This window comes from Ptychodera flava, chromosome 9, assembly GCF_041260155.1.
Source record: "Ptychodera flava strain L36383 chromosome 9, AS_Pfla_20210202, whole genome shotgun sequence".
NCBI classification, from domain to species: domain Eukaryota; kingdom Metazoa; phylum Hemichordata; class Enteropneusta; family Ptychoderidae; genus Ptychodera; species Ptychodera flava.
Genome location: NC_091936.1, coordinates 11995559 through 12011138, shown reverse-complemented (window position 1 = coordinate 12011138; position 15580 = coordinate 11995559). Strand labels below are relative to the sequence as shown.

The 15580-nt window shown below is 39.3% G+C and overlaps 1 protein-coding gene across 2 annotated transcripts; it reads left to right on the top strand.

The window, feature by feature from the left end:
- The first annotated feature begins 672 nt into the window (after positions 1 to 672).
- LOC139140006 (uncharacterized) lies at positions 673 to 11210 on the top strand. 2 transcript variants are annotated; one of them, XM_070708996.1, is made up of 9 exons: positions 673 to 1115; positions 3702 to 4719; positions 5468 to 5799; positions 6500 to 6823; positions 6979 to 7134; positions 7835 to 7990; positions 8298 to 9707; positions 9863 to 10583; positions 10800 to 11210. In XM_070708996.1, the coding sequence occupies exons 5-7, from the start codon at positions 7117 to 7119 to the stop codon at positions 9525 to 9527; spliced, it is 1404 nt and encodes a 467-aa protein (XP_070565097.1). In that variant the 5' UTR covers positions 673 to 1115; positions 3702 to 4719; positions 5468 to 5799; positions 6500 to 6823; positions 6979 to 7116; the 3' UTR covers positions 9528 to 9707; positions 9863 to 10583; positions 10800 to 11210. The 2 variants fall into 2 exon arrangements, with proteins under 2 accessions (XP_070565097.1, XP_070565096.1); XM_070708995.1 differs by lacking the exons at positions 6979 to 7134; positions 7835 to 7990; positions 8298 to 9707; positions 9863 to 10583; positions 10800 to 11210 and having other exon boundaries at positions 728 to 1115; positions 6500 to 6736.
- Positions 11211 to 15580: the final 4370 nt, after the last annotated feature.

Below are 15580 nucleotides of genomic sequence, written 5' to 3'. Positions count from 1 at the left end.
CTTTTGATCCGATAAGGATTTCTGTGTCGGTGTCATTAGGAAGCAAGTTTATATACCCTCGGTGTGTTAAAAATTCAGGTAACATCATAATCGTTGGACAGTACATGGGCGATATTTAAAATGAAACCTCCAGTGCTTTTTGAATAACCTCTGCGTGACGTAATGGCGGAAAAGTGAGAGTCACGGACTTCGCAGAAATGATACAGATAGATTATTCCCCAGAAGCCCAGTTTACACTAAGTCTAAGCGTTTTGTTCCTTTACTTGCCAACAGATAGAAAATGTTGCAATAAAATGGAAATATTCTTTAATTTTGATTCCTGTCGGACTTGTACCAAGTTCATTTGAATTAATTTTAGGTGACACTGAACGAGCATTATTTCCACTATACTAGTAATGTTTCTGGTATTCTGTTCAGTCATGTGCAGACACGAAGTTTTCCTGCTAGCTACATAAGATACAATATGAGTCACTCTGTTTATATTGTTTATTTGGCCAAACGACATACCCCAATTACGCTTCAGGGCCCAAACATCTAGGATCACATGATCCTTCCATTTATACCCGATATTTCTGTGTCCAATCAGATTGGGTTTAACCCGGGGGGCGTAACCCAGTACACAACAACGGTTTCATTTTGAAACATGAGTCACGGGGACTTTTGCGATTCGACGTCATTCGACGTCATTCCCTGGGCTGTACTCTGATACAAGGACAAGTTTTGTAGCATTGTTACGGCAGATTGCGATCAGCTGGGCTATATTTTCACTGTTGTCACGGCTATAGGTCAGTGTGAAGCTTCGGATCGATTACCCCGATCGATAAAATGGATTCTACTTTTGCAACAGACACCGTTCAGTTCTTAACATAATCCCTTCATCATAACATATCGAACAAAAATTGATATTTTTATTCTATCAAACCGTGGAATACCGTCCTCCGACAGCCAGCGTTTAGAGAAGAGAGGGAAAACGAGATTAATTGTATCGCTCGCAAGTAGTGTTAAGAAGTTAGCCAAGGAGACTCGTATGTCAGTCGATACAAACCGTCGAAGAAGGACAAAAACTGGTGAAAATGGGTCGAAAAATGGGTCTATCGAAGTTACTGCGAAGCTGTGTAAGTATTTTATGAGATCATATCAAGTATTTCTGGTGCTGCTCTGTATATGATAAACTTCTTTGCGTTTATATTTACACCCAAACCTAAGTTGCGGTAAGGAGTCACTACGTTGTCTATGTATACAAAACCATTTCATGGAAAAATGATCTGTCGATTGCTGAGCCAGGGTCCCGTGACTTAGTACAGGGGGAAATGACGACCAGCATTGATGGATTCAATTGATGGATTCAAACCAAACATCTTCTTTGCAGGTCACAAAGTAAACGAAACAAACGAAAGAGAACTTTCATACACTGCGGTGATTAGCCGCTGACGAGACGCTTTTTCAGAGCAGGAATTTTCTACTGTGGTAGGATGGGGATGTGTATCGAAACGCGATATATGGAGTGTTTTACTCGAAACTGTATCGAGAGGGAATCTCGAAATGAACAAAACAATGTTGGTCGGGGTTGAACCACTTCGGAAATGTTGAAGCTTATCACAGTTTCCCTGCGTAATATAAAGAATAACCTGTTCGTTGTACCATTCCCAGTTTGCACTGTTTTTTCTGCGACCAAATGATGGCAGTAGGGCGTATAGGTTTTCCCCCATCAAGAACTATCGGATTGCCTGGAAGTCAAAACAGCTCGGCATTGTGATAACCGCAAATATTAGAAAAAAATTACGGTGTCTGTAATTTTCCAAAAATAGCTTCGCAATTGTACAATTTCCTGGAACGAACCCTCAGCATCGCACTGCATTCTGGGCGAGCTGTATACAAATTCCATTGCTGTACACGTATGCGCTATGGCAGTCGGACGGGGGGGGGGGGGGGGGGGGAGGTTTGAAGCTTTTAGGGAAATATTGTCGGTAGTGAAAGGGAAAAATAATTTGATCTCATAACAGAAGGCTGCAATTTTTCCTACTACTGTTTTTTGGGTGATACTTCATCACTGTCCTTTATCATGTGACCGTTTCATTTATTTAATGCATGGAAGGCATCCTTAACAAAAATGGAGTGAATGCGGAGGAACTCGGGGAGAAGGGTGTAAGATTGTTGCACAAAATGTAACTGAATAAACGAAGGGAATAAACTGAATAAAGTTCGGTATACCCTATCGCGTTGATAGTTTAGTGATCGCATACGGGGTTATGTGGACAACCACGGACGCGAACCAGGAACTTCCGCATGCGCCAGATAAGTATATAAATTCAGAGGTTTAGTGGCAAAAGAAATAAAACGGTTCCTTCAATTAGGCTTGAACGATTGATCCAATTCCTGATCCGCAGCGTAGCATGGCCAAACGCCACTCGATTGTGAGATAGACTAAGGGGCTCTCGAAAACTTCAGGGGAGAAGGGTGGGATGTCTGAAAATGTTTAGAAATTATGGACTAAAATTAGATATGAAATTGGCCATCTGCACATAGTTTTTTCACAAAGACTTAGAAAAATTTACAAAAATATACTATGCCTAGGAGCGCATTTTTTATACGTATACTAGAAGTGAAGATCGCGAAAGTGGTGTTCAAGAACCAACACTTGTCTTTGGATGAGAGGTCACTGAATCTGTATCCAAAGTAGGCGAAATTTATGAAGTGTGTTCACAGTACAAACTTTGTAAACACGATGAGTAGAAAGGTTAAGCAGGAGCGCCATCCCACTACTGAATCATGCTAAGTGCAATACAACTTCACCCATAAAAGGGAGCAAGGAGAGGGGAAAAGTCCTGACGAATGGAATGTAATATAGAGATTCAGTCAAATAGAGGCCAACTAGGATAAGGGGATTCGAAAAATAAGGAAAATACGAGTCCAAATTCTTTGATCGATTGTTCGGCTTAAGATACACCACTCTTTCTTCTCTCTCTCTCTCTCTCTCTCTCTCTCTCTCTCTCTCCTCTCTCTCTCTCTCTCTCTCTCTCTCTCTCTCTCTCTCTCTCTCTCTCTCATATATGACAAAAGCATTTAAATATGTTGCCGAATCAATTTTTAATGACTGAAATTCCGATACTGTGTCAAAGAAACGCTTAATAGCCAAGGCCATTCTATCTATAAGGCACTAGACACCATTCTCATTCTACGACATAGACACATTATACATCATGATAGGATGACGTGCACAGAATTTTTATAGCATGCAGGCAATTAACAAAATTTTGAATGAAACTGAGAGGTATTAACCTGGAAAAGTTCTTCAGTTTGAGATCGAAGGAAGTCGCAAAGGAAGCGTTAAGAGACGTTCTGCCGATCACGATTGCATCGTCAGTAGCATTTCTAACGACCGACCCGTGTCTGATCGCGCTAAATCAAATCCAAACTGAGCTCGCATATTCTCAGGTCATCATATCCACATTAAGTTAGTTTACGAGGATTCGAACATGGGGTGATAATATCCAAGGTTAGGTCAACTAGTAAAAGGGGATTCAAAGACGGGTTGATAATAGCTGGCTTGATTCGACGATAAGATATAGTAGGCTATCTGAAGTTAGGTTGTTAGATTCCACTGTTTAGTTGCACAGATTCGGAGGCTGGTTACGCCGGGTGATTTCGAAGTTTCAAATTTGTGATTTCGATACCAATACTTTCGCTTTTATGTATTTCAGATTCCAAAAACCGTAAAATCCAAACCAGATGGCACACAGACTGATTACAGGGAACTGAGCGAGAACAAGGATGCAGCGCACACATACCAGACATTATATCATTCCCATGATACATCGAGTATCAGCAGTGATTATATGAGTATTGGAGACTTAACTTTTGGGAGAAGAGAAGAAGACTTTAAGGATGACATATATGTCGAATCTACGTATCCTGAAAGGGATACTCTTTCTAGTCCGATCTTTTCCCGGGAAAAGAGTTCAGACAGCGGAATTCACTTATGCGAAGATAGAAAACAGTCACAAAGAAACAGAACTGTTTCATTCGATCGTTTCAGTGAGGACCTATACTCGTGCACAGAGAGTGATAGTATTCAGTATATCGATCAAAACTATTCACCATTTCGGGAGAATGTCAGCGATGCCGAAAAGGTAAAACTAAAACACAAGTCAAAGTGTTCTTGTCATGTTGGGCTAGTTTCAGATGTCGAAGTTTTGCAAAACAACACGAACTTCAACAATGTCGGCACTCCTTGCTCGAACGGCTTCAGTTGTACGAACGTCCCTGCTTATATCCCCGCAGAGAATGTCAGAATTGCCAAGGAAAATAGACAGCTCAAGACAACAATTGACCTTGCTGGAGAAGGAAAGTTTAAAGAACGCAGTCACAGTGATTCTGTCTCGCGTCCCTTTTACAACTACCTTCCACACATGTACAAGGTTTGGAATAGTTTCGACCATTTAGGTGGGCAGTTGTTCTTGCCGCCGACTGGTTTAACGCTTTCTGTTCCTGAATACGCATTTCAACCTGAGAAATCACAGGAAATAGTTTTAGCAGTAAGCGGTGAAAAGGACGATGTACCACTTCTCGCACCAACGGAGCAATTAGCAACGTGGATAGTTTGTGTAGGTCCCCACGGTTTACAATTCCAGCAACCTGTCTTCCTACGACTACCACACTGCCATACCGGTCGCCATGGTGTTACCAAGGTTACTGTGTACTGTAGCGAGACTGGGTTTGGTAAGTCTGCGCATGTACCCATGCCCACGCATTGCTCCATGGTTGTGACGTTCACCATAGATATCAGCATTGATAGTTCATATAGATACATGTAAAGGGAGGCTATCTTCGGAACTCTGCTCGAAGGTTGCCAGTGACTCCTACGACCGATGTAAACACTGTATCTAGGGTACGTTGGCGATTGATGAAAGTGAAAATATATACTTGTGTTATGAATATCGCAAAATTTAAATCTTGTAGCTATGTTGACATGATGCATCTAGATATCATGCATAAAATGCATTTTTGTAAACGAGAAAGTCGCACGTACACGCCCTGTTCCAACGACAGCCTCCCTTTAAGCAAACGTCTGCGTTAATTCACACTTGATAGTTACAATTAAACTAAACAACACCACCATCTACAATGTTGCCAACGATGAAATTTAAAGAAGCTATTAATACCGGACGATATGGACTGGTCCAAATCTCGCGGCTTACCCGTCTTCGTTGGGCCGATATACTCAAATGACATCTAAGTTGTACATTAGATCAAAAGTTTACAAACAATGATATTCTGGCGCAAAGCTTGATTTTATCACATCCTATCACGAGTCACGTATCAAACACTAAGAATGTGTGAGGGCTGCCTTCCACTCTCTGTCCCTGTGTGTTCTAGTGTCTTTCATCGTGTGGTCCTCTTTTATATATAAAAGCTATAAAAGGTAGTTATGTTTCTTTCCCTATTTTCCCTTATTTCCGAAACTAAGGCGAGCCGAAATCTTGGAAGAAGATGCCTTTGGTGTCTGAAAATTTACTCTGTGTGATAAAACCCGCGTACACCTTGCTGCTTATGAAGCACTTTACCTGGTATACAGTTACTATGGAAACAACAACTAGTCCAGACAACTCGGAGGATGAAGAATCAACAGAGGAGGCAGAGGATGACCACAGTAGTGGTTATGATGAGAAAGAAGATGCCACTGACGGCGATCAACTGTCCGGTGACACTGGTAGGAACAAGGACGATCTTGGTGAAGAAAACACCATAAAGGTGCGAGTGACGGTGGGAATACTGTTGATGGGTACAGTGGATTCAAAGGTGATGTCACATTTACAGACTATTTAGTAAACATTAGAGGCTATATTTTGTCTCCGCATTATTTAGGTGCAAACTTTACAAAATAATAACCTCAACGTCTTACATGTACATCTTACTAGTATCCATGTCTGTTTTGAGTGCGAGGCACAGTGCCCCGGCACAGTGTTACTGTTTTTTGCGTTACCTCACTAATATATTCCAACTGTGTAGACGTTTTGTTTCATTTTCAAATTTTATAACACACTTCATTTTGCGTGCGAGTAATAGGGATTTCAGTCAGGATGCGCACCGGGGACAGATATTCGGACGTTCAAACTTTAAAATACTACCTTGGGGGCAGTCATTTTAACGCTCTTTAATCTTATGCAGAAAAAAAGTCTTACTCTTTTAAATATCGCAAAATTGCATTATCGCCAGTCGAGTTAAAATAGGGATGGCGGTAATTTTGAATTTCAACCATCTGTAAATGTTAGGTAATCACTTTCTTTAGGAAGCCAAACTAAGCAAGGTGACCCTAGCTGCAATATCGTAGTCCTTCTTGTTGAACAATTACTATGGAAATCAAGTATTGATCTGTCATAGTGCACTGTTATTATTTGCCGATACCTATTTTATGTTTGCCCGTACATATTCTAGATAGATTGGTAGCATCATGAGCTAAATTTTCATAACTTTTCATAACATCATGTTCCCGCCGCAGGAAGCAACAAATGTCTTCGTTCATCGAAAGACTTTTACAGTGAAACTGAACAAGACGATGATCCGTATTATCCATATCCTTATCTCTCGTCGTCAACAAGTGGAATAAGCTCATCAAGTTCAGTGATCTACGGATACGCAGACATAACGCAAAGGAACGACAAGCGCAAATCCGAAAAGTACGAGAAGTGCGCTTTGATGATGGCATTAAACCGAGTAGCTTTGTTGTAACGCATTCACCTACTGCTCTCCGCTCCTATCATCGGCAAAGGAAATAACAGTGAGATTGTACCTGCTACCCAGTGATGCCCAGGACTCTGACGAAGTAAGCAGAGCACGATACTCTATCATCTCTGGAAATATTCGGTCTTTATATGGGAAATCTAGGAACATTCCAGGCTAAAACTCTCATTGCACGAAATGTACAAATTCACTTTTCGTTCACTGACATGTACAGTTCAAACTTCTACTATTTTCCAGCTCATATCCGCAGTGGAAAAGAAAGTTCGACAGCCCGGATCCCGATGCGATGGACCCCGACAGATCATTATAAAAAAGAGTGGCGGTCCGGTCAAGATAAGGCTTGGTAGTTTTGAACCTGTGGAGAAGTGGAAGGTCATGGGAAGTGATGAGAAGGTAACAGCAACTAACGTTATAACGTTGTAACCTATGTGTACTTTCGGTATGGTGAATATCGTTTGATCACTTCTTACACGAAGTGGGCATTGGTTTTGAGAATTTATCGTCCAAAATGTTTCGGAACGTATTGTAAGTATATGTACAACGAAATTCAAAAAGTGGCCATACATTTCATGGACCTCTGTGATCTTGTATGCTATGTTAGAATATAACGTCATCATTTTGAATGGACCCCAGATCATACTCACTGAATTCATTCTGATTTGCCTCGAGAAGACATGATTGAGCAAAATTTGCATTTATTGTAGAAAAATAATGCATTTTGAATGCATTTATTGTAGAAAAATAATACATTTTGAACAACATACAAAAACATAACGAAACGTAAGATAACCAAGAAGGCCCGACGATTCTGCATGAAAGCACAAAGTTGGCGCTTATTGGTATTTTATATTTGCTCAATAAACGTATTTTTCAGAGTTGAAAAGCAGCATGCAGCATGATAATCAGGAAGTATCGACGATGTTCCTGTCTAGTAACAAAATGCACTGAATGACAGTAAAGGATATATGTAGAGACGCTGCTAATTGAATTTCAGGCGATACACAAAATGCATACCGTAATTATTTAATATCTAGGTTAGGGTAGTTTTGTTGCATTCTGAACACATCTAATGCTTATTGTGTTGTCATGCCAGGTTGTTGATCCAGAGGTTCTGTGGGCTGATGGAAACTCCAGCGTACCGAACTGTTGTTTTGTCATCTTGAAAACAGACCAGACGGTTGAAGATATCTGGGCAACAATAGAAGTGAATCAGGAAAATAGCAATCCAATCGAATTGTCTGTCACAATGGTATGTTTCACCGATCGCTCAGACACTCATTTCAGACTTTTACTTCTTTAAACAGTTTAGCGACACAATGCGGATTATCTAAAGTGTGGCCGTACTTGTTGTTTGACATTGACAATGACATAGTAGGCCTACTGTTCCAAAATCCCGAACACTGTAGTCATCTTTGCCTACTTACAAGTTATACTGTGACCTCGATAAATATAATATCGACAAAGGAGAACATACTCAGTTGTGCTAGCAATAATGACAATTATTTATCAGAGTATACAGAGGAGTTCGAAATAGATAATTTTATTTTCCTTTTTAGCACTTGCAGGAAAGTTGCGATAAAATGCTGGTGCCGATGCCAACAGTTGTACCAGATGTTGCCAAGTACATTTGTCATGATCAGCTGATGCGGGAAAGTGTAAATGTACTCTCCACTCAATCGTCTTCCCTACAAACCTCCTGGAACCAAATGTTGGAGAATGAAGGCGCCAGTCTGGCTTTGAGGGGCTGTACTGCAGTCTTACCACGTCAGGCAGAATTTGAAACACCAGCAAGATACTGCAGTGATGAACTGACGTACGGTGCTCTAACCGCTGTTCAAATGCTCCTGGATGTACCGCATGCAATGTCAAATGACTGGCAGCAAGTTGCAGCGGAACTGGACTTGAAACCTAGTCAAATGGACTGGATTCGACATCACACTCAACAAAACAACGGCAGCCCGACGAAAATCGTCATACAGCTTTGGAAAGAAGATGGGCGATCACTTCAAGACCTTGCCACGTTGTTAAGAAAGAAGAGTAGAGATGATGCTGCTACCATTATTGAAGATGATCTCAAGAAGCAGGCTGATCCGCAGAGACGGAGACGAGAAAGGACACCACGTGATTTATTAGCAGCAACTGAAGACTCAAGGCTTTTAAGATCGCACTTTCGTCAAAGTCAAAGAGAAACTTTCGAAGATGCGGAGGAAGAAATATACCAGTTACCATGGCATCCGCCAATGAACTCTCAGCTCTCCCTGCAGTGCGTTCAGGAAAACCGGGGTTTGCTTAGCGACAACATTTACGGATGGTTTAACATTCAACAAGGATTCGACGTTTCCAAAAACAGACGTGGAAAGATGATTGTTTTCCCAGGCAGTGACAACGATTCACGGTCTACTCAACAACGATCACCAAACGGTCAAGTAGGAAGCCAGTGGCAAGAGGTACAGGGTCTTCAGGGAGCCATACCAAAACGAAGAAATATAAACGCCACACACACATCACAGCAAGCGTATCCCGGGTCTGAAATCAGAAGTGGCCAATGTGTGGAAAAGCAAGAAGGGAGTTCGCTTCAGAATGTTTGTGGAGAGGAAAATTCACAAGTTGCATGGCAAAGCTTACGCAACCCGGAGCAACCAGAGTTTTCTTGGAGTAAACAAACAAGACGGCAAACAACTTTCCATAAGCAACGCGGACGAAAGTCAACAATGTCAGGCAGCCAATTTCAGTTACACAGCCTTCACTTGACTAACGGTCGGAGTACGAACGAAATTTGTGAATAGCGATGGAGATCTTCGATCAAAAATTTTCTTCGCTTGTTACCAAGACACCGCACTCAACCTTTAACTTTAAAACTTGAAATAAGAAAGGCAAAGGTATAACTCTTATCAAAGGCTAAGTGACGTCACAACACATGTTGGAAACGCTGACAAAAAATCAATTATGAATCAAGGATAGGAATGGCGCGACCTATAGATACTGTAACCACAGTCACTTGTGATCGGTCTATTCCGCTCGGCGTCTATGCCCCCATAGACGTGTGTACATATGTACACACGTCTAGACGTGTGTACATATGTACACACGTCTATGGGGCATAGACTTTGCTGTAACATAGACTTTGCTGTAACTATTGCATGTATAGTCAATTGAGTTATTATTGTTCAAAACGTATCTTCTTTGTGTTACATATACAATTATGATAGTGCTTTTTTCTGGGGTTGACAAATTCAGAGTTTTAGGTGTTTACCTTACGCACGATCTAAAGTATATACTCGCATAAATCCCATACCAGTAAAGGCCTCTGGAGGATATCCAAAGTGTTTCTCCGTACTACTACTGTACTCGTTACGATTTTGGAGACATCATCCGGAATACCGCCAACAAAATCCACTCCCCACATCATAACTCTACATGTAAGTGACCGATGGAGTGTGTTTCACGAACGTCCTTTTTTCATGATTGTGTTTGATTAGGGGCATTGACTATTTAAATAAGTATCCCATGATCCATATTTTACTTGCCAAGCCTTGGACATCGTAGATTTGTTTATAGATGTTTTCCTTATTTTTCAAATGTATACTCTCCTTTCATAGCTGTCCGTACGTCCGTATATTCTCCATAGTTACTAGTTTGCTGTACTCCAACGTTTTAAAACATTTTTTAAACCAAATGCTTCCAAATATTAAAACACATTTCAGGTCTTTTTTACAATACAGTATGAAATATTTTAAAATTTTGTAAGTTAGAATAACTTGAACATGACATTTCAATAGTTTGTATGATGAGTTCATTCTCATATTCTGTATGCCCTAAACGGTCAATTTATTTTCATCCGTGTAAAACACGATTGGAACTAATTTGGGATAATTGGATCTTCATATTTTTCAAATTTCTCAAAAATGTTAGGTGCCCTATTGTTTAATGTTGCAATATTACAAATTACTTATTAAACAAATGTGTAACGTAAAAGAAAAGCAGATGAGGTTACATTTGTAGATGAAATTGACATTTCTTCACCATCCAATTATCCCAAATTAGTTCCAATCGTGTAGCTAATGCGATAGGTTTTAAAGTTGGGAAAGAAAGTCATTCTTCCCCCGGCAAGAAATACATACATAAAAGCCAACGATTGCTAAAAAAAACTTGATCTGCTCGTTCCAAATACTTTGTAAACACTGCACAGTCACCATCGATGGCATTGGACGAAATCATTATAGTAAAAGGGTTAAACGGACATTCTAATTGGCATTGTTTTTTTTTTTCTATTGCTCTAAGTGTACACCCAGCTCCTTTGCTTTTACAATATTTCAAATTATTTGAAACAAGTTACTTGGTTTCAAGTTTGTAATTTAAACAGAAATAGTTGGCGTACAGAACACAGAAATGTTGTTCCTTGGTTCTTGTTAGGAGATGTTTTGGTACTTAAAAATCATCAAACATTGAGAAACAAGCAACTTTGTTCTGCTAAAATCCTTCCTTCCTTAATTTTTGTGCAAAGCATACATGCACATGGTGCAGGTAGCCGCGAAAACCGACAAACGGTTTTGTGGCTTCATGGTTGGCATGTTAACACTAAAGTATCACGAATCTACTGTCCGTTATCTGCCAAAATAGTGATTCATTATTCAATGCGGACGCTTCCCGCTAGAGGGCGCTCACTACCTTGTAAAGTTTAGTTAACTGGCACGGCAATATCTTTGTGGGAAATATGCTATATTCTTTCGTTTGAGTTTGAATATCACATTTAAAGTTACAGATATAAGCTTACTTTTTCCTAACTTCTATTTACGAAGGGAAAGTCAAGTCTCTCCGCAAATTTTTGACAGTATTTAAATTGTCCTCTCGACCACAGTAAACGAAGACGATTTTTTTTAACTTCATGTAGGCCTACCACACGCTGATATAGGAATAGCAAGACACTAATATCATTTCAACCAATCACTTACTTACTTACTTACCTACTTACTAACTTACTTACTCATTACTTACTTGTATTAGGAGTATCAACCTGTGAGTGATAAATTTTATAACATGTAGTTTTAAAATCACAAGAGAAGAATACTGAATTCGTGTACCTGGTGGGAGGATTTGCAAGAAAAGTTTTGAAGCTTTTTAGTGCCCACGAAATGATCTTACGCATAAAAATCGCCCCTATGACCGCGGACGTGTTGCGTTCATTTCTGTTGTCGTTCAGATTGTTTGCTGGATAGTGGGCCAACGGATGAAATTGGCACTATGGTTTTGGCCCGTTAGGGTCGTTCTAGCTAAGTCTGGGCATGTAAGTATCAAAACATATACATCGCGCTAATCGTAGGCTGTTGCGTAGATCGTGGGTTGAACGCCTTGGCAAGCCAGTAACTCAGCTGACCAGAAAAGCCTACAGGCGACTAGGGGCCAGTCTAGGTCCTTCCACATATTAAAGACCGTGGACCAGTTGACTTTTTTCCTGGCTTTCCGAACACTGTCCGATATTCAAGTACCTATGTCAATGAAGTATTTCACACTTTCCCTGATAGTGCAAAGAGACAGAGCCCCATTTTGTACATCATCATCAGCTTGTTTCAATGAGAGCCATTCCAGTTTTGTTTACTGTCCGCTATCCCTACTTCAGGGTCCATTCCCAGTACTTGTGTCTTTACCTGGTGCTAACTTGACTTAGCAGCAAAAACAGTCAATCTGAAGGGCCCATCATAAATCAAGGATTTTGCGGGCTGCACAAGAATTGTTGGTCAAAATGCCATTGTGAATCCCTCTTATCAAGTTAAATAAATGGCAGAATTCGATTTCATTGGCTCTTTAAGATCTGTGAATGCAAATATTTACAAAAAGCTTTCTCACAGCCTGTCTGTTTCATTTCTTTCAAGTTTTGTCCAACAATGACACTGTGCAAAAAAGTTGGCTTCCCCCCCCCCCCCCCCATCCAGGAAAGCTATCCAACAAATATAGCCCCCCGTAAGAAATTTTTCTCTGAAGAAGTAACTTTGCAGACTCAAAACTTGTGCAAATAATGTTTTACTTATAATGCAAGTCATTCTTTTACATCGGGTCATTTGGATTGCACATAATTACCATAATCCATTACTGTAAAATCAAAAGGAGAATTAAGTTTTCTTTTCTTATGGTGGCATTGTCTTTTTGAAACATTTTATTTACATCTTCTGTGAATGCTAACAGTTCATATTTGACCCTGGAATTAAATGCGGATTGTGAAAAATTCAGAAAAAAGTGGATGGTTTCAATCTGTTGTGTCTCAACCATTTCAAACTTTGAGCTCACATGCTCTGAAGGTGTGATCTCTCTGATTGAAATTTTCATGGTATTCTACAAGCAGCATAACACATGCCTCTTCACTCAGCTGTTCTACACTGCACTCCCTACGCTCAGATTACAGGGAGCTCCAGAGACAAATGTTTGATCTTCAAAACGTAAAATTCTATTGAGATACCTCGATGCAAAAATTCTCCATAAGTGTCTTTTGTTTTCTTTTTTTCAATTTTTGTAGGTTCCACACGTACTTGCAAGGTCAAATATGGACAGAGGTGTCAAATAACGCTAAAAACATGTTCTGGAAAGGAAATGCCACTTTACAAAATTTGAATAAAAGTCAAGCAGTTGTCACAACTGACAGACTAGGCTATCACTAAAACTTGGCTTCTAGTATTACCATGAACACAAAGCTGGAGTTGATGGAAGAGAAAAGAGCAATATATACAAATACAATATCAGAGCAAGGGTTTGGCATGGATGATATTAAGTGTAGCACAGTATGTAGAATATCTAAACTGTGTATCCCTAAAATCAGCATATGATGCTCATTTGATTGTGTACCTGCTCTTTCCATTCCTTGGACATATCACTCAACATTATTTCAATAACGATTCATGTGTCATTGTAAATCTCTCTGTTATCAAATGCCCAAGCTTTGCAGTGAAGCAGCCTACTCAATGTACAGAGATTAAATCACAAATATAAAACATTTATTTCTGCAGCTAAACTATGTACCCTAAACATATGTGCCACTTTGGAGTGATGTACTTTGGGATGGAAATGAATATTCAAATTTGGTACCTTTTCTGTCACACCAAAAAACTCTGTAAACCCTACTGTTCTTGACCCTGAAGGATACCAACGGTGGCCACCATAGGTTAAAGGTCAAGGCAAACGCTAAATACAGCTCTGTTTTGTCAACTTGTGCTCTCCACTGCTTGGAAAGAGATTGAATACATATCAGTGACCTGATATTTCATTCAGCTAAAAGAAACATTGAAATACAGACATTAGAACATGGTTTGAAATCAATGAAGTATTAATTTGAAAGCACTGACATAAAATTATCAAAAGAACACTTTTACAAATATCAAATTGATAAACCACTGTTCAAGCATGATCAAATATTACATTAAGAAGACTGAGTGAATCAATTTTCTGAAGTTGTGAATTTGTATTCAAATGCTTACTTGCTTCTGTGGTCGATTTCTTTAAGTAGAAGATAAAGAACAAAAGTTATCAATATATATAGTCTTGGAAATTCCACACTTTCAGCTGTTTTATTATAATTTGCTATTTTCATATTAAAGGAATCTCCACCATAGTGACAAAGAAACCTTTACTTCTGCAGAGAGCTAGCATGTAAGTATCAACAATTAAAAATTGCTACGTTGAAAAGTGTAGATCCATTACATGGTAATAAGAAGTAAAATTTAAAATTACAATCATATCACAGTAAGTACCTGACAGTAAAAATGTAAAATTGAAGACAAATATTAATTGAAAGATGCGTTCATTCATGTTGACAATAAATATGGAGGGAATGTCTTTTTTGAAGTTGGGTTTCATTGGACGGCTAATATACAGTTATTCTTGGACAAGAATCTAAAAGTTAATGTGATGCTATGAGTAAATGACTATAATATATTCTTGAAAGATCACAGAAGTACCTGTCATTGGTTTAACACATCAAAGCCAACCTGTTCATAACATTTGTTGTAGCATTACAAAACAATTATTTTGATTTCCAATAATGTGAGTGCATTCATAGCCTAGTATCAATGTCTGACAACTCTGGAAATGTTAAAACCAACTGAGTTTGGGGTAGATAATTTCTGCAAAAAATTTAAAAGTGCACCTTCTTGAAGAAGATGGGGGCTCTACTCTGTGTTGACATGGCAACAGCATTGTACTCTTAGGAAAAACCCTTCCTGGCATTATTAAACTAACACTTTAGGTTGACTGCCCTCTGGAGGCCAAATTCATTTGATACATTTGTCATATTTGTTCATGCTCTACATGGAAAATTTGATCAGAATAATTTCTCATGGTTTACTTAACCTAAAGCATACTATATCATTGGTTAGTTTACATAATTTATAATTCTTTGATGGTTTTTGATATAGGTGGAAGTTTTCCCTATTAAAATACAACAGTTTTACAACTTCATAGTTTATTGGAAAGCTGGTCTGGTCATGATTCAAAAGGTGACTGCGTACAGTGGAATGATATTCCCTTTACAACACTGACTGAACTTGTGATTTCTCATTTCATACAGGGAATATTGGTATATTTCATACACATAATACAGAACATACAATAACTGGTCTGTAACCGTAATGTTGTATGGATACAAGTTGAAGTTCTACACTGCAGTTGCTAGGCAACAGCACCTGCAAACACACTGCCACAGAGTTTGTACAAGAGCCGAGTATGTATTCATTCAGGCATCTATCCAGGCAAGGAAGAGGGTAAAATTCAGATAAAGATGCATTAATTACAGGGCAAAAGCTTGCACTTCATAAAACAGTTCTAGTATTATGTATATGGAAGGAAAGAAGATGTG

Coding starts and splice junctions, on each gene's coding strand:
- LOC139140006 (XM_070708995.1), top strand. CDS start 1,074: ATGGGTCGAAAAATGGGTCTATCGAAGTTACTGCGAAGCTGT. Junction 4,720..5,467: donor CTGTAGCGAGACTGGGTTTG/GTAAGTCTGCGC, acceptor TCCGAAACTAAG/GCGAGCCGAAATCTTGGAAG. Junction 5,800..6,499: donor TGGGTACAGTGGATTCAAAG/GTGATGTCACAT, acceptor TTCCCGCCGCAG/GAAGCAACAAATGTCTTCGT.